The following is a 17,455-nucleotide window of genomic DNA, read 5'->3' as shown; positions in this document are numbered from 1 at the left end:
AGGGCGGCTCCGAGGGGAGCTCTTGCTGCCTTGAGACAGAAGTGACTTCTTTGGGGAGGGCAGAAGGTTTGGCCAGGCCAGTCACTGGGCACTGAGCACCTCCTCCGGGTAGCGGAACCCTCGAAAGGACTGAGCAGATGCCCTGGGAGGAGAAGGGACAGCCCGGCAAAAGGAGCCCTTCCTCCTCTCATCAGGTCTTGCAAGCTAAGCTAAGCAGGGTTGGCCGTGGCCAGGGTTTGGATGGGCGGCCCCCGAGAAAGTCCAGAGTGACTGTGCAGAGGCAGGCGAGGGCAACTCACCTCAGTTCCTTGGCCAGCCTGGTCCCATCAGATACTGGAAGGTCAGCCAGGTAGGAAGAGACCACCAGGGAAGCCCAGGGTTGCTTTGCAGAGGCAGACAAGAGCAGCCCACCCCTGACTGTCCCTTGTCTGGAAACCCTTGTGGTATCACCCTAAGCCAGCTGCAACTTGAGGGCACCGCCCACCACCCCCAGGTAGCTGAAGCTAAGCTGTAAGAGCGCGTTCCTTGAAGTGAAAGGCTGGCGAGTACTTACCGGGGGCCGTGTGCCCTCTTCTCTCCTCCTCCTCCTTTGTCTGTGGTCCTCTCAGTGCTCAGAGCTGAACGAGAAGCTCCACCTGTTGCTGCAAGCCCTTCACGCTGAAGCCCAAGCTGCTCCGCTGCTGCCTCCCCTCACGCCCTCCATTGCAGAGAAAGAAGGCGAAGAATCCTCCAGCCAGGAGTCTCTGTCGGAGGTCAAGGGCCAGCTGAGAGAGAACAGCACAGCCGCTCCGGCCCTGCCCCTCTTCAAGCCCCGGGAGCAGCTCATGCTGAGAGCAAACAGCTTGAAGAAAGCCCTCCGGCAGCTGGTGGAGCAGGCAGAGAAAGGTGGGAGAGGTTGGGCCGGCATTGTCGTCCCCCCGTTTTCTTACTTACCATTACACTTTCATTTAATGCAGCCTACTCCTTCTGCTTGAAAAACAGTGGGAAATTTGCTTGTATTTATGGGGTTTCACACTCTCTTTGTTCTGTGAAGCCGTTTGCCTACAGCTGAATTTCACGTCTCCGTTAGTGAGCAGATCAGAGCATCTTTATCATACAAAGGCAAGATGTTTGTCTTTCTTTTCTGTACATCTGGCAATTTGATTGTCCCTGAGGAAAAAAGGACACTTTTTGTAGTGTGCAGGGCCGGAGAGACAGGCACAAATTAGGAGTCTCAGTGCCTGGATGAGACGATGGTGTAGGGAGGAAGGGCTCCAGTTGGTTAGGCACTGGGATGCTTTTTGGAACAAGCAGGAGGTGTACAAAAGAGACGGTCTCCACTTGTCCCAAGAAGGAACCAGGCTGCTGGCGCTTTAAATCAAAAAGGTGGCAGAGCAGTTTTTAAACTGAATCTTGGGGGAAAGCGGACAGGAGATGGAATGTCTCTGGTTCGGGAGGACTCATCTCAAAGAGATGAAGGGTTAGCTGTTACTCTTACACTACAGGGCAGTGGATTAGAGTTGTCCACTGAGATGGTGACAAACAATATGGACTGCCTGGCAAAGTCTTGAGGTAGCAGGAGGAAGGTTGCGGGCCTAACATGCCTGGGAAATTGTTGATGTTTACATACAAATGCTAGAAGTGTCTGAGGCAAAACCCAGGAGTTGGAGTGCTTAGTGTTGAGGGGAAACATAGACATTGTGGGAATTTCAGAAACTTGGTGGAATGAGGAGAATCAGTGGGACACAGTGATTCCTGGAAATCAATTATATCGGAAGGATAGGGAGGGAAGGGTTGGAGGTGGGGTGGCTCTGTATGTCAGAGAGGGTAGACAGTCTAGTAAGATTGAGGAGGTCAGAGAATCAGATTCACTTCTGGAAATGCTATGGGTTGATATAGTGGGGCCCAAGCAGCATAGTCAGTATTGCTACAGCTCAGACATTGTCTCCAGATTTTGATGCAGTAATTCAGAGCAAGAGGTGTCAGTTATCAGAGACTGTCAAATAAGCAAAATATTGCAAACATGCTAATGTGTTAAGCATGTTTTATTTTAAGTGAAACAATTCTTTAGTTGTGTTTGTCTGTGCCCTATAATATTTGTATCTCTGCTGCCTGGCATTACGTTTTATGACATCCATAGCCTGGCCCAGCAAGGTCTAATTTATGTCAGATTTGGTTCTCATAACAAATGAGTTTGACATCCCTGGTATAGATGGAACACTCTGTCTGGTGCAGTGATGCTCTGTATCCTTTGTGCTGGGGGTGGGGGTGGGGGTGGGACATGGAATCATAGAATTGGAAGGGACCTCCAAGGTCATCTAGTCCAACCCCCTGCACAATGCAGGAAATTCACAAATACCTCCCCCTAAATTCACAGGATCTTCATCGCTGTCAGATGGCCATCTAGCCTCTGTAGAAAAACCTCCAAGGAAGGAGAGCCCACCCCTTCCCGAGGAAGCCTGTTCCACTGAGGAACCACTCTAACGGTCGGGAATCATAGAGTTGGAAGGGACCTCCAGAGTCATCTAGTCCAACCCCCTGCACAATGCAGGAAAGTCACAAATACCTCCTCCTAAATTCACAGGATCTTCATCGCTGTCAGATGGCCATCTAGCCTCTGTTGAAAAACCCCCAAGGAAGGAGAGGGTTTTCTTTTCTTTCTTATGCACCAGGAAGCTCCCTCTCCTTCCCCTTCCCCCATGGTAAGTCCCCTGTACCAAGTATTCAGAGGCAGACTTCCATTGTACACTGGATTCTGTTTTGCCCCCGGGCCAACCGCCATGGATGGAACTGGCTTCCGTATGTCTTATCCCCTTTTAAAGCTAATGGCTGCTGTATCTACTGCAGTGAGCTTCAGTAACTGAGAGTTGTGCGTTGTGTAAATAAGTAGAGAAAGAGAGGAAGAGTTTCATTCTCTTAGGTACCTTTTGTGAGTCATGGAGAAATATTGTTACATTATTAAAAATTCTGGGTTTCTTAATATGCACAATCAACTTTGTAACAGTCTTTGAAAACTGAGGCCACTTTTCCGTGGGCTTACATCAAGGCAAAGCTAAAGGCAAAGGTGAAAAGGAAAGATTCACCCAACTGAATGCAGATTTCCAGAGAACGGCAAGGAGAGATAGAGAGACCTTCCTGAAGGAACAATGCTAAGCAATAGAGGAAAATAACAGAATGGGAAGGACAAGAGATCTATTCAAGAAAATTGGAGAAATCAAGGGAACCTTTTGTGCAAAGATGACCATGATAAAGGACAAAAACGGTAGGGACTTAACAGAAGCAGAAGAGATCAGGAAGAGGTGGCAAGAATACACAGAAGAATTATACAAGAAGGATCTCCATGTACTTGACAACCATGACAGTGAAATCGCTGACCTTGAGCCAGACATTCTGGAGTGTGAAGTCAAATGGGCCTTAGAAAGCATTACTTAACAACAAAGCGAGCGGAGATGACGGTATCCCGATTGAGCTTTTCAAAGTCCTAAAAGATTATGCTGTTAAAGTTATGCGCACATTATGCCAATAAATCTGGGAAACGCAACAGTGGCTATTCCAATCCCAAAGAAGGGTAATACAATCGCACCATTGCACTCATTTCACATGCCAGCAAGGTCATGTTAAAGATCCTACAAGCTAGGCTTCAGCAGTATGTCGCTCGGGAACTACCAGAAGTTCGTTTCGGAGAGGTAGAGGAACTAGAGATCAAATTGCCAACATTCGCTGGATTATGGAGAAAGCACGGTAGTATCAGAAAAATGTCTACTTCTGTTTCATTGACTATGCTAAAGCCTTTGATTGTGTGGATCACAACAAATTGTGGCAAGTCCTTAAAGAGATAGGAGTACCAGACCACCTCACATGTCTCCTGAGAAACCTGTATAAGGGTCAAGAAGCAACGGTCAGAACGGAATATGGAACAACTGATTGGTTTAGAATAGGAAAATGAGTTTGACAAGGATGTATATTGTCACCCTGCTTGTTTAATTTATATGCAGAGTACATCATGCGGAATGCTGGCCTGGATGAAGCACAAACCGGAATTAAGATTGCCGGGAAAAACATCAACAACCTCAGATACGCAGATGACACTAATGGCAGAAAATGAGGAGGACCTAAAGAACCTCTTGTTGAGGGTGAAAGAGGAGAGCACAAAAGTAGGCTTGAAACTCAACATCAAAAAAACTAAGATCATGGCATCCGGCCCCATCACACCTTGGCAAATAGAAGGGGAAAACATGGAAGTAGTGACAGACTTCACATTTCTGGGGTCCAAGATCACTGCAGATGGTGACTGTAGCCATGAAATTAAAAGACGTTTGCTCCTTGGGAGGACGGCTATGGTGAACCTGGGCAGCATAATAAAAAGTAAATAGATACATCACCCTGCCAACAAAAGTCCGTATAGTCAAAGCGATGGTATTCCCAGTCGTAATGTATGGCTGTGAGAGCTGGACCATAAGGAAGGCCGAGTGCAGAAGAATAGATGCTTTTGAGCTGTGGTGCTGGAGAAAACTCTGAAGCTCAAATACTTTGGCCACCAAATGAGAAGGGAGCACTCCCTGGAGAAGATCCTTATGCTGGGAAAGACAGAAGGCAAAAGAAGAAGGGGACGGCAAAAGAGGAGATGGCTGGACAGCGCTACTGATGTAACAAATACGAATTTGAGCAGACGTTGGAGGATGGTGGAAGACAGGAGGGCCTGGCATGACTTGGGCCAGGGGGTCGCAAAGAGTCGGACTTGACTGTGCAACAACAATAACAAACAATAACAAACATCAAGGCAGATTCAGCAGAGATGTTTACCAAGAGCTCTCATGACAGATATATTGGATTCTCTGGACTTGGTATTGCTAGAGAGCCACAAAAAAGTAGCAGAGCGCTCAAGGCTTTAACACAGCTGGGGGTAGGCGTGACAGCAGTTTGGTGCCAGTTTGGTGTAGTGGTTAAGTGCACGAACTCTTATCTGGGAGAACTGGGTTTGATTCCCCACTCCTCCACTTACACCTGCTAGCATGGCCTTGGGTCAGCCATAGCTCTGGCAGAGGTTGTCCTTGAAGGGGCAGCTGCTGTGAGAGCCCTCTCCAGCCCCACCCACCTCACAGGGTGTCTGTTGTGGGGGAGGAAGGGAAAGGAGATTGTGAGCCGCTCTGAGACTCTTCAGAGTGGAGGGCGGGATATAAATCCAATATCTTCTTCTTCTTCTTCTTCAAAGTTGCACAGAGTCAGCAATCAGTCCTAAAACAAATAAGGAATAATAAGAGTGCAGGTAAGAGACAGGGACAGAGTACCTATTCTAGCTCACTAGGTGGTATTGGGTGCAAGATGGAGAATTCAGGCACCTTCTTTTGTCCTCGTGTGGGAGAGAACTGGTGTGAGAGAGTGGAAACAGAGGAAACTGCACCCTTAAAGAGTAGCATCCTACTTCAAAGGAAAGGATCAGATAGCAGGAAGGAAAGGAGCCTCTGGTGTCCTCCAGGCCTCTCTGTCTGTCTGTCTAAACTCTTTGGTGCCATCTCTCAAGTCTGAGACAGGAGACAGCACAAAGCCCACCACTTCCAACAAGATATTCCTGCAGAAATCCGTTCTTCAAGGTGAATCTCAATTCTCTTTTGAATGGGAGACACCGTCCTCTCAGAAATGAAGTAATGCTTTGGTTCTTGTTCTTTTATCAGATCGGGTGAAGAAACTCTCGGTAGGCCTAGATTTAGGAGCTACATTGGCTATAGCCAGATTAGTTTGCTCTCGTAATTAAATCCAAAGGCCCTCAAGTGCAGTGATTATTTAAATTACTTATTTTTGTTGTATTTAATGTGACATTCCTCAAGGCCTTATAATAATTTATTAAAGGCTCATTACAGTAGAGTTATTGTACTTTTACCACAGGGAAGCTCTGTAGTAACAACAAATGTGCATAGGAGGAATAGAAACATGTTTCACTCACCTGAGATTTTTTCAGGTGGCAGCAGCTGTGTTGGTCTGAAGCAACAAAACAAAGTCTTGAGTCCAGTCAGGCACCTTGAAGACCAACAAAGTTTGATTCTGGATTTAAGCTTTTGTGTGCACACGCTTCTATCCAGAATGAAACTTTTCTGGTCTTAAAGGTGCCTGACTGGACTCAAACTTCGTTACAATATCTTCCCATAAAAACTGAGTGCACCAGCCCACCCTGAAATTCTGGGGAGCTGGAGTAGGTAAAGTGTGCAGGTTTCCTCTTTTGCTTGCGTGAATAAAGCTTTCTTTGGCTGCAAGAGGTGACTGTGGCTGCTTGCGCATTCCTCCATCTTTCTAGTTGTGGATGAGCAGAATGCCCACGCGGAAGAGCAAGTAAATCAGACGCCAGCAGAGTATTGCAAGGAACTGGATGAGTCCAAAGATGAGGAAAAAGAAGATGATACAAAGGAAACGGAATCTCACCCAAGTAAGTAGTCAGAAAACAAGCTGTTGCAGCATGTCCACCTGAAACAGGACACTATTTACTGAATGGTGAATTGACTCAAAAGTTACTTTTGGTAGGGGGAGGGGGCAATTTATGCTTCACCCCCCCCCAACTGGAGACCCTCACTTCAACTCCACCCCCTGAACTCTAGGTAGGGGGGTGGGAGAGGAATCCTGCTCATTCTTGACCTCTCATTCATTCATAATCTGGGAGCCACAGAGGGGTTACCATCAAAGTGAAGTGACATCCAAGCATGTGAGGTCTGCCTCTTCCTCACGGGTATCGTGGTTAAGTGTGCGGACTCTTATCTGGGAGAACTGGGTTTGATTCCCCACTCCTCCACTTGCACCTGCTGGCATGGCCTTGGGTCAGCCATAGCTCTCGTGGGAGTTGTCCTTGAAAGGGCAGCTGCTGTGAGAGCCCTCTCAGCCCCACCCACCGCACAGGTTGTCTGTTGTGGGGGGAGGAGATAAAGGAGATTGTGAGCCACTCTGAGACTTTTCGGAGTGGAGGGCGGGATATAAATCCAATATCTTCATCTACCTCACAGGGTGCCTGTTGTGGGAGAGGAAGGGAAAAGAGATTGTGAGCCGCTCTGAGACTCTTCAGAGTGGAGGGCGGGATATAAATCCAATATCTTCATCTACCTCACAGGGTGTCTGTTGTGGGGGAGGAAGGGAAAGGAGATTGTGAGCCGCTCTGAGACTCTTCGGAGTGGAGGGTGGGATAGAAATCCAATATCTTCATCTACCTCACAGGGTGCCTGTTGTGGGGAGGGGGGAAGGTAAAGGAGATTGTGAGCCACTCTGAGACTCTTCGGAGTGGAGGGCGGGATATAAATCCAATATCTTCTTCTTCTTCTAAATAAACTTTGGGCAATCAGTGCATGAAACCAGTAACACTCTCGCAAGAGCTTTCAATGTTAGAAAACAGTCTACCAGGATTTAGTAATGTCATGTGTTCCTGTTAATTAGCTCTTCTTTTCTGTCCTCTCTAAACAGTCAGCCCTGCCCCCAAATCTCCAGAGGGACGGAGAAGTCGCATTTCTTCCCACACAAGCACCCTTTCTGCTCCGGTCGGCGTTGCAAGCAAAGAGAACCTTCCAGTGCTCAACACAAGGATAATTTGTCCAGGTAACAAGGAAGCAGTAGTTGGCTAGTCCTTTTGTTGGTTCAAAAACGTACCGGGTCCTCCCCTTGTCCCCTGTCCTGAAAGCAACAGCTCCTGGAGCTGAGTTTTGATTTGATGTCAGGATTCTAGACCACTGTGGTGTGATGATGAAGGCAGGATCGGAGAGACTTCAGCCCCTTCTGGGGTGCCCGTCCGGAGTCGGTCAGTCACTGCAACAGTCTGCAGCTCCCCCCGGGCAGGGTGCCGGGAGCGCTGATCGATCAGCCTGTGCCTGCCCCGCTCTTTGGCTGAGGGCTGCAGAAGGCAGAGCTGCGCATCGCAGGCCGTTCCGTGGTTCTTTTAAAAGGGTATTCTGTGTGCTGTGTGGTGTAGCCACCAGGGCTGCAGGTCAGAGGGCTATTATGGTGAGGATATGAGCTCCGTAACCTGTTAAACTTCCTGTTTCTGTTGGAGATGGCCCCCGCAAGCAGCTTTCAGTGGTGCTGGTTGCAACTGAAAGAAGTGGGGAGCTCAGGGATGATTGCTTATGAAAAGGCAAAGCCAGCAGGCACCAGGCGTGTGGCTCCTTCTCCAGCGGCTGTGCTCTGGAACAGCTTTGTGTCTGCCCATCCAAAGGCTTTCTGAGGAACCGCTTTGGTCCTGACCTGAGCTCAGGGGCTGGCTGGCCTGGGCTCCATCTTCTGCCCCCTCCTCTCGTGTGGAGGCCCTGGGAGGGAATTTCCTGCTGGAGGGCGGAAGATGTCCTGCAAAAAAGGCTTTGGACAAAAGCAAGACGAGGTGCTCTTGTTTCCCAGTCTCCTTTTCTTCCAGCTCCAGAATGTCCAGAAAACCAGAGGAGCCACCTCTCCCCACCCCACACATACACCTCTCTCTGCTTTCTAGGGACCTCTTTCTTTTCCTTCTTGCTATGAAAAAGAAACACTTCATTGGTGATCCCCTCCCCTGCAGGTCCCGGAAGTGGTGGGAACGACAGCAGCGGGGGCAAGAAGGCAGCAGTGTCATCCCCCCGCCCCGGCTTTAGAGGAGCGAGACTCCTTGGAGCATAGGCAAGCCGTCTGCTGCTGTGAGAGCCCTCTCAGCTCCACCCACAGGGTGTCTGTGGTGGGGGAGGAAGGGAAAGGAGATTCTGAGCCGCTCTGAGACTCTGTCCTTGAAAGGGCAGCTGCTGTGAGAGCCCTCTCAGCCCCACCCACCTCTCAGCCCCACCCACCCAGACTCTTTGGAGTGGAGGGCAGGATATAAATCCAATATCTTCATCTACCTCACAGGGTGTCTGTTGTGGGGGAGGAAGGTAAAGGAGATTGTGAGCCGCTCTGAGACTCTGTCCTTGAAAGGGCAGCTGCTGTGAAAGCCCTCTCAGCCCCACCCACCTCTCAGCCCCACCCACCCAGACTCTTTGGAGTGGAGGGCAGGATATAAATCCAATATCTTCATCTACCTCACAGGGTGTCTGTTGTGGGGGAGGAAGGTAAAGGAGATTGTGAGCCGCTCTGAGACTCTTCGGAGTGGAGGGCAGGATATAAATCCAACATCTTCATCTACCTCACAGGGTGTCTGTTGTTGGGGGGGGGGAAGGTAAAGGAGATTGTGAGCCGCTCTGAGACTCCTCAGAGTGGAGGGCGGGATATAAATCCAATATCTTCATCTACCTCGCAGGGTGTCTGTTGTGGGGGAGGAAGGGAAAGGAGATTGTGAGCTGCTCTGAGACTCTTCGGAGTGGAGGGCGGGATATAAATCCAATATCTTCATCTATCTCACAGGGTGTCTGTTGTGGGGGAGGAAGGTAAAAGAGACTGTGATCCGCTCTGAGACTCTTTGGAGTGGAGGGCGGGATATAAATCCAATATCTTCATCTACCTCGCAGGGTGTCTGTTGTGGGGGAGGAAGGGAAAGGAGATTGTGAGCTGCTCTGAGACTCTTCGGAGTGGAGGGCGGGATATAAATCCAATATCATCTTCATTGACCTCGCCAAGCTCGTAGTCACCGGCTCGTTGCTGGCCTGGCAGGGGTGGCACCCCAGGGCAAGGGGGGGGCAGCTATGCTCCAAGGCAGCTCTAGAGCCCCCAGCAGAGCAAGTCCTTCTCTGGACACTCCCCCCCCCCCGCCAACCCATTTCCTTTGGTCAGCCAAATTCGCTCCACTGGCTTGACGGGGCTGTTCTTGTCTCCAGCTGGCCACCTTCTCCCTCTCCTCCCCTGCAGGCAAGGCCACCCCACGGCTCCTCTCAGCAGCAGCCAGGAGGATTGTAGGGGGCTGGAGGAGCTGCAGGTGAGCCAGCAGACAGCCCCTGGGGCCTCCTCCCAGTGTCCGGCCACTCAAGGAGGTGTGGGGGGATGGGGAGACACCTTGGGATGCTGATTCTCGCACGGCTCAGAGCCATCGTGATGGACCAGCCGGGGCTGCCGCTCCCTTGTGCGTATTTGGAAGCAAAGCAGCAGGTCACCGCAGCCCAGCACAAGGAGCAGCTGCACCTGGGAGGCTTCTCTCCGCCCCCAACGGCTCAAGCCCCAGGAGCTCTGCGACCTCGTTGGTCTGCGAGAGAACAGCTTGATTCAACTCCTGCATGAGAGCCCCGTGAAGTTTCTGGGGCAGAAGCGTTCAAGAGCCAAAGTGGCCTTCCTCAGATACCTTCGTGCTCAGTATCTTGTTGGTCTCTTGGGCCCTCCTGGGACTCGGGTCTGGGTTCTCTAGACAGCTTCTTGCCAAATGCTGCTGGGTGCAGAGAGAGCAAGAGGTGTGCTGGTGCTGAGAGCCAGGTCTCACCTATGGAGGAGACCTTTGCAGCAGCTGGAATTTCAGGCCGGAGGATGGCACACACACACACACACACACACACGGTGCTTTTGTCTTGTGGGGAGGGGCTGGAAAGGTTTTTGTCTTTGGGCTCTGAGGTGGAGAACTGGGAAACGGTCCATCAGCTCTTCCTGGGTCATCAGCCTTGGCTGTGTCTGCAGAATTCCCTTTCGCCAGGTGCCCATCACTGCCAGACTCCTCGGTTGCAGCAATGGATCGATTTGCTCTTTAGAACCACTTGGTACTGCCGTCCGAGGCGGGGGTGTCCTGGCTGTGCTGTGATGGGCTGCAGAATTAGTTGGGACCCTCTGCAACTTCATCAGCAGTGGGAGATATTGTGCGTGTGTGTGTGTGTGAGAGAGAGAGTGAGAGAGTGTCTTTTTGGCTTAAATGGGAATCAAATTACTTATGACCCACTGTAAGCTTCCAATGGGTAGAGAGGATGCTGGGTGTTCCTTTCCTGCACCCATTGGCATCCCCCCTCCCCCTTTCTGGCCATTTGCACAAAGGGAATTGAGACCTGCTTCATAGTGCAGCTCAAAGCCTCAGAGTCCTCCTGCGTAGCATCACTTTGATCTCTAAGACGTTATAATACATTTCGTTCTGATCCCATCATCTGTCTCGCGTAATTGGCAGATAGGGTGACAGTTTTAGGAGGAGAACTGTGTCAATCCATGGGAATCCATTAGGCGTAAAACTGTCCAATCAATTTGTCTGTCAGCTTTTCAGTAAGGCACTGTCTCACCCACGTCCAAAGCATCCGGGATGGCGTCTCCTCCCAGCGGAAAGACAGTCAGCAGTGGACTCCATCCCAGGCGGATCTCTCTGGCTTCCCAGGCCAGCCCTGTTTTTGGAACAGGAAGCAGTGCTTTATTTCTGACTTGGAAGCGTTTCTTGTTTTCCCCTTCTTGGTACTTCCCAGCTAAGGCACCACCTCCTCCTTTGCTGCTGTGGGAGAAGCGGAGTCCAACTGCGTTTCTTCTGGTCTGCCTGCCAGCCGCAGAACTGCCCTCTTGTGGTTGGCGGTGGGTTTTGTGGTGCGAAACATCCTAGCTGGTGCTTGAGGCAGTGGCTGCAGCAATGCTGTGGGTGTGTCTGTGTGTGGGCGTGCGCAATGCCCACATGCAGGCGACTAGGAGTGGGAAGCCTCTAGATGGCAGGCCGCCTCCACCTCATTTGCGGCTGCTGCTGGAGCCAGCCGCCCAGCCCCTTCTCCTCTGGGAGACAAGTACTGGATGCGGTCAAGAGGAAGGCCTGTGACCCTCTTTCCCTGCACCCGTGGGCATGGCCTCAGTCTGCAGGATCACCTCCCACCCTGACCTGGACGGCCCAGGAGAGCCCAGTCTTGGCAGATCTCAGTCAGTACTTGGTTGGTGAGTCCTGGGGGACCATCAAGGGAGTCCAGAGTTGCTACTCAGAGGAAAGCAACAGCAAACTGCCTCTGTTTGTCTCTTGCCTTGAAAACCCCACAGGGTTGACTTAAGTCAGCTGCAATTTGACAGCTCCCCCCCCCCCAAAAAGCCCCCCCCTGCTGCCTTGAACTTTTCCAGCCTGGATATGTGGCATAGTTTGGGATCTTCAGGCTACTGGAGAATAACTTCATAGATCTGAGCATGGGCTACTGTGGCCACATCACCCTTTTCAGAGAATGGCCGTTGCTGGCATTCCATCCAAAGCTGACAAAAGAGCAGAGAACGTGTGGCCTCCTCAAAGACCTGAGCCTCCAACGGCCAGTATCGAGTAGCAACCAGCTCCTTCTGGGATGGGCTGACCCCTGAGCCCTCAAGCAACTTCATCGTTGACCAACGGTCTGGATTGAGCTTCAGTTTATTGGCCCTCGTCCATCCGATTGTCTTTTCCAGGCAACTGTTCAGGACTTCTATGACCCATCTGACTGATCTGTTTAGGACACAGCAGTCAGACTCATTTGTTACGAGGGCCGGATCTGACATTAACGTCACGTTGTTGGGCTGGGCCACGCATGCCATAAAATGTAATTTGAGGTACCAGAGATGTAAACTTTATAAAAGTGATTTCAGATGCCAAATGGAAGTAGCAGATGAATGACGACAGCAGGCTTGATTGGATTTGGTGTGATATGCAGAGGAAGCGTAGGCGTGGAGATACCAGCAGAGTTGGGAATGAGACAGGAAACCCAGGTCTCAATTCCATCCAGGAGGGTTCAGTCCAGGAGGATGCAAAGAAAAATAAATGGACATAAGTCTGACATTAGGGACCACAGCATTCAGTTTCTGACCTAAGGGTATCAGCGGTCTTGCGACGGAATTCCCAAGGGAGATCAGAAAGGGAGACTGCTAAACTGCAGTTGATACTGACGCTCCAGACAGTGCGCCCTCCTGGACTGAACAGAGAGAGCTGGTTTTGCTGTCTCATTACGAATGTGTGCTCTTATCATCTGGCATCTGAAACCACTCCACTCTCCAAGATAGAAGGACCAATCCAAGCGCTCAGATTCCTAATCAGGGTCTTTTGGAAAGAAAATAAATCCAGATAGGAACAGAGAAACCCGTTAAAAAACAACATTTCAGAATATGTTTCTTAGTGTATGTTGTCTATTGACTGAATGATTTTTTCTTTTCTCTTTCCATTTGTATTTCAAGATAACAACATCTGGTCAAGATTGATGTATATTGTTTTCTGGGTGTGGTTTTTTTTTTTTAAGTATGTATTATTGGCCAGTGGGAAAGGCCTCTGAGGCTGAAAGGTGTCTGTTTGTGTGTTGTCATTTGACACGTTCACCAGCTTTGCATGGGAAATAATTACAGCCTGTTGTAAAGCCTGTCGTGCCTCAGGCCCTCTGTTGTCAATTTTACTATTGCGTACACCGTATAATAAAGATTAATTTTGATATTATCTTACCTGCTGTAGCTTGACCTTTGTAGCATTTTCAAAACTTTTGTACCACGTATAGAACAACTGGGAAGCCCTTTCCATGTGTTTCCCCCCTCATTCTATTCACTGAACAGCTGTTTCTTTTGGGGGGGGGGCAGAATCACTGAACAGAAGATCTGTCGAACTACCACATGGGGACTGGCTTGTACATTCACCAAGCAGAGAATAAATATTGACTGATGTGCATGCAGGTGTCCTTAAAATGGAGCCCACCCTAGGGGATGTTAACACTACTTAGTATCTCAGATTTTAAGACAAAACATAAGAACTGCCCTGGTGGATCAGACCAGTGAGGGTCCCCGTGGAGCAGCCTCCTGTCTCTCACAGGGGCCAGCCAGTTCCTCTGGAGGGCCAAGAGCTGGGCAGAGAGGCCAAAGGCTTCCCCTGAGAAGAACATCAGAAGAGCCCTGCTGAATCAGAACAGGGAGGGTCCATCTAGTCCAGCCTCCTGCCTCCCACAGGGGCCAACCAGGTCCTGTGGAGGGCCAACAACAGGGCAGAAAGGCCAAGGGCTTACCCTGAGAAGAACATCAGAAGAGCCTTGCTGGATCAGACCAGTGAAGGTCACCCTAGAGCAGCCTCTTGTCTCGCACAGGGGCCAGCCAGTTCCTCTGAAGGGCCAGCAACAGGGCAGAGAGGCTGAGGCCTTCCCCTGAGAAGAACATTAGAAGAGCCCTACTGGGTCAGACCAGTGAGGGTCCATATAGTCCAACCTCCTGTCTCATCCAGTGGCCAACCAGTTCCTCTGGAAAGCCAACAACAGGGCGGAGAGGCTGAGGCCTTCCCCTGAGAAGAACCTCAGAAGAGCCCTGCTGGGCCAGACCAGTGAGGGTCCATCTAGTCCAGCCTCCTGTCTGACACAGTGGCCAACCAGTTCCTCTGGAGGGCCAACAACAGGGCAAAGAGGCTGAGGCCTTCCCCTGAGAAGAACATCAGAAGAGCCCTGCTGGATCAGACCAGTGAGAGTCCATCCAGTCCAGCCTCCTATCTCACCCAGTCGCCAAACAGTTCCTCTGGAGGGCCAACAACAGGGCAGAGAGGCTAAGGCCTTCCCCTGAGGAGAACATCAGAAGAGCCTTGCTGGATCAGACAAGTAAGGGTCCATCTAGTCCAGCCTCCTTCTCACACAGTGGCCAGCCCAGTTCCTCTGGAGGGCCAACAACAGGGCAGAGAGGCTGAGACCTTCATAAGAACATCAGAATAGCCCTGCTGGATAAGACCACTGAACGTCCATCTAGTCCAGCCTCCTTCTCACACAGTGGCCAACCTGTTCCTCTGGAGGGCCAGCAACAGGGCAAAGAGGCTGAGGCCTTCCCCTGAGAAGAACCTCAGAAGAGCCCTGCTGGATCAGACCAGGGAGGGTCCATCTAGTCCAGCCTCCTGTCTCACACAGTGGCCAACCAGTTCCTGTGGAGGGCCAACAACAGGGCAGAGAGGCCAAGGCCTCCCCTGGTGTTGCCTCCTGACTCTGGGATTCTGAGGCTGACTGCCTCTCGGTGTGGAGGTTCTTCTCAGTCACCAGGGCTAGTAGCCATTGAGTGCCCTCTGGAAGTGGGAGGAAAAGAGGAAAAAAAGGAATTTAGTTACTGACAAAATCCTGTTCTTATATCTGGAGGGCAGTCTGCCTCCCTTTTTGGAGTCCTTGGTTTGGCTACTCTCTGAGGTAGAGGAAACCTCTCTGAGGTAGAGGAAACCTCTCTGAGGAGTCTTCCTCTTCTTACTGCCTCTCTGTTCTCCTGTGCAGTGCTTAGCTTTCAGGTTGCCTTCCTGGCTGTGTTCTGTTAAGGGGTGGGGGTAGGAGAACTTTCTCCCTTTTGCTGGCTGGTCTAGGGAAACTGGGATCCCCGCCCCCTCAAGCAGGCGGCCGTTTGCCCCTGCCTTTCAGCCAGAAGGTGGCAGTCTCCCAGGGGTTGACATTTCCCTCTGTGGTTTGTTGAAGGATTTGTGGTAAGTGACATTGCTTCTTCATGGCCCTGAAACCCTCCTCTGATTTCCACTGGATTGCTTCTTAGCTGTTAATGTTTCCCTGTATTGTCAACTAATGTTTAAGCATCAGTATAAACAGATCTGACCACTGAAGGGCCTAATATTGCTTACCGTTCCTCCCTCCCTCCCAGGGCTTTTGCTTGAGCTTTGATTTTAGCCTCTTGGTTGGTTTCGACCTTGTTTTCTTCTGCTTCTTTCCTTTTTTCCCCATACGTTTGCATTATCCTGACACTCTCTACACTAGAACTGCTGAAGTTCCCTTCTTGCTGTCAGCTGTTGATTTCGTAGGAGGTTTGTAGAAAGGGAAAAGGAAGGGCGATGCAGTCTTTCAAATTCCAGCTGCTCTGGCATTTGCTTTCACTTTGGTCCAAAGACAATGGTTCTTGGTATCCACTGCATGCCGTCTGTTTCAGGAAGATTTGTTTTTTAAAACATGGATATTTTTTTCCCTTTTCCCATCAGGTCTCAGGGCAGGTCTAGCTGCCTCTATTGCAGGGAGTTCCATTATCAGCAAAATGTTGCTAGCAAACATTGATCCATTTGGTGCTACACCTTTTATTGATCCTGATCAAGAATCACTGTAAGAAAAACCATTGTTTTTACATTTATGTTGTCATTTTTGGTTCTCCTTTAGTTGCCATTTTCTTTCTCTCTTTTGCACACAAAGTTAACATTTGGTAAATCATGCCGAATTTTTTTTTTTTTGAAAGTTTGTGATTTCAATGGATTCAGGTGTCCACACAGGGAGAGGAAATGTGTTTAGAGTTTCCTGGATCGTTCCAGAATTTCCCTTCAAGAAGTCCTTTCTGCTGCCCACCTGGAAACAGACCGATGCAGAAGATACAAGGAGATAGTTCTGGTGCCTGGGATGTTCTTCTCAGAACACAAAGGCAGCTGTCTCCCCCCATCCTTCCCCAATCATCTAGGGAAGTGACAGTTTCAGGATTCTGAGAGGGGTGTGCAGTGCCCCACCCGGACTTCTGACATGGGCAAGTGGATCAGTAGTCTCTTTCTTACTAGCCTTTTAACTTGCCATTTAGGAGCAACGGAGAAGCTTAAGAAGGAAGAAGTGTCAGCTCAACCAGCGGATCCCTTCTAGGATTGCTGGTATCCTCTTCTTCCTATCCAGATTTAGGCAATGAGATAGCTACAGCTAAATGGCTTCTGTTTTTTCGAGCAATTCGCATAGCAGAGTCCAGTCTTTTTAACCTTATGGGATGGGATGAGGATCCCACAGCAGCTTCACTTCCAAGGAGGATCTGGCAGAATCAATAGAGGGGATAGATTGTATAGAGGACAGGGAGCCTGCCATTTTGAAGACCATCAGAAAAGGAATGGCCATGTCAGGAGTTTCTCAGAAGGTGAAGGAGCACCTTCTACTCTTGTCTCTGGCAAGCAGCAGAGAAGGTGCCTGTTTGTGAGAAGACAGAGATGTTTGCAGAAGAAGCTGGAGGCATCAGGCACTGAGGCGTCTCCTCCCCACCCCCCACCCCAGCACTTCCGGAGTCCTACTTTGGTGTTGGAGCACACAAAGCTGACCTCTCTCCACCCAGCCATGTAAGGGGGCCAAAGGGCCAGTGGGAGGGAACTGCTTGAGGCCAGGGACTGTGCACCCTGCCCTTGGCTCCCTCAGGCACTGGATGTGGTAAGAGCTAAGTTAGTGGCAGGGCTGGTGTGGTTGGGTGAGGAGAGCATCTGCCCCACGGAGGGCTGCTCCTTGCCTGCGGGGGGGGGCGGGGGGGAGGCCCCATCCCTTTGACTGAGGCTTCATGGGGCCTTGTTGACCTCCGTGCTTTGAAAAGCGCCCCCTGCCTGTTTCCATGCATTAAGCATCTTTTAAAGGGACGGGGCGTTTTCCTCCATGCCTGCTGCGTCAGCGAACATATGCATGAAGAGCCATCCATTGCTTTATGTTTCCAAGTGCTGATCCACTTGAACACGCAGAGCAACAGCTGCCAGAATTCAGTTTTAGCATTCAAGGATTTTTCCCCCCCAGATTTTTTTCTCAGCCTGCTGTAACCCCATAGCTGGGTATTTGTCACATAAACCTTTGAAAGGGCTGGAATCTGGTACTGAGCATAGAATTAGGCATCCTGGAAAGGGCGTCCTTCCATCTGGAGTATTATAGATGCCCAGCCTTTCTGGGTTGGGAAAGCCCTCTTGAACATTTGTGCAAAGGCTTGGGGGGGGTCCCAAGGGGTGGAGGGGGTCTCCGAA

The 17,455-nt window shown here is 50.3% G+C and overlaps 1 protein-coding gene across 1 annotated transcript in view; it reads left to right on the top strand.

Annotated features, from left to right (window-relative positions):
• The window catches only part of DGKH (diacylglycerol kinase eta), a 121,943-nt gene that overhangs the window by 75,935 nt on the left and 28,553 nt on the right, over window positions 1–17,455 (top strand). The window contains exons 15-18 of the mRNA XM_060233578.1: window positions 609–885; window positions 6,269–6,397; window positions 7,417–7,548; window positions 15,701–15,818. Coding sequence (XP_060089561.1) covers window positions 609–885; window positions 6,269–6,397; window positions 7,417–7,548; window positions 15,701–15,818 — 656 coding nt within the window. The remainder of the gene's footprint in view (window positions 1–608; window positions 886–6,268; window positions 6,398–7,416; window positions 7,549–15,700; window positions 15,819–17,455) is intronic.

The sequence above is a fragment of the Heteronotia binoei genome, chromosome 3 (assembly GCF_032191835.1).
Source record: "Heteronotia binoei isolate CCM8104 ecotype False Entrance Well chromosome 3, APGP_CSIRO_Hbin_v1, whole genome shotgun sequence".
Taxonomy (NCBI): domain Eukaryota; kingdom Metazoa; phylum Chordata; class Lepidosauria; order Squamata; family Gekkonidae; genus Heteronotia; species Heteronotia binoei.
Note: the sequence above shows the minus strand (reverse complement) of the source record. Positions and strands in the feature narration are given on the sequence as shown.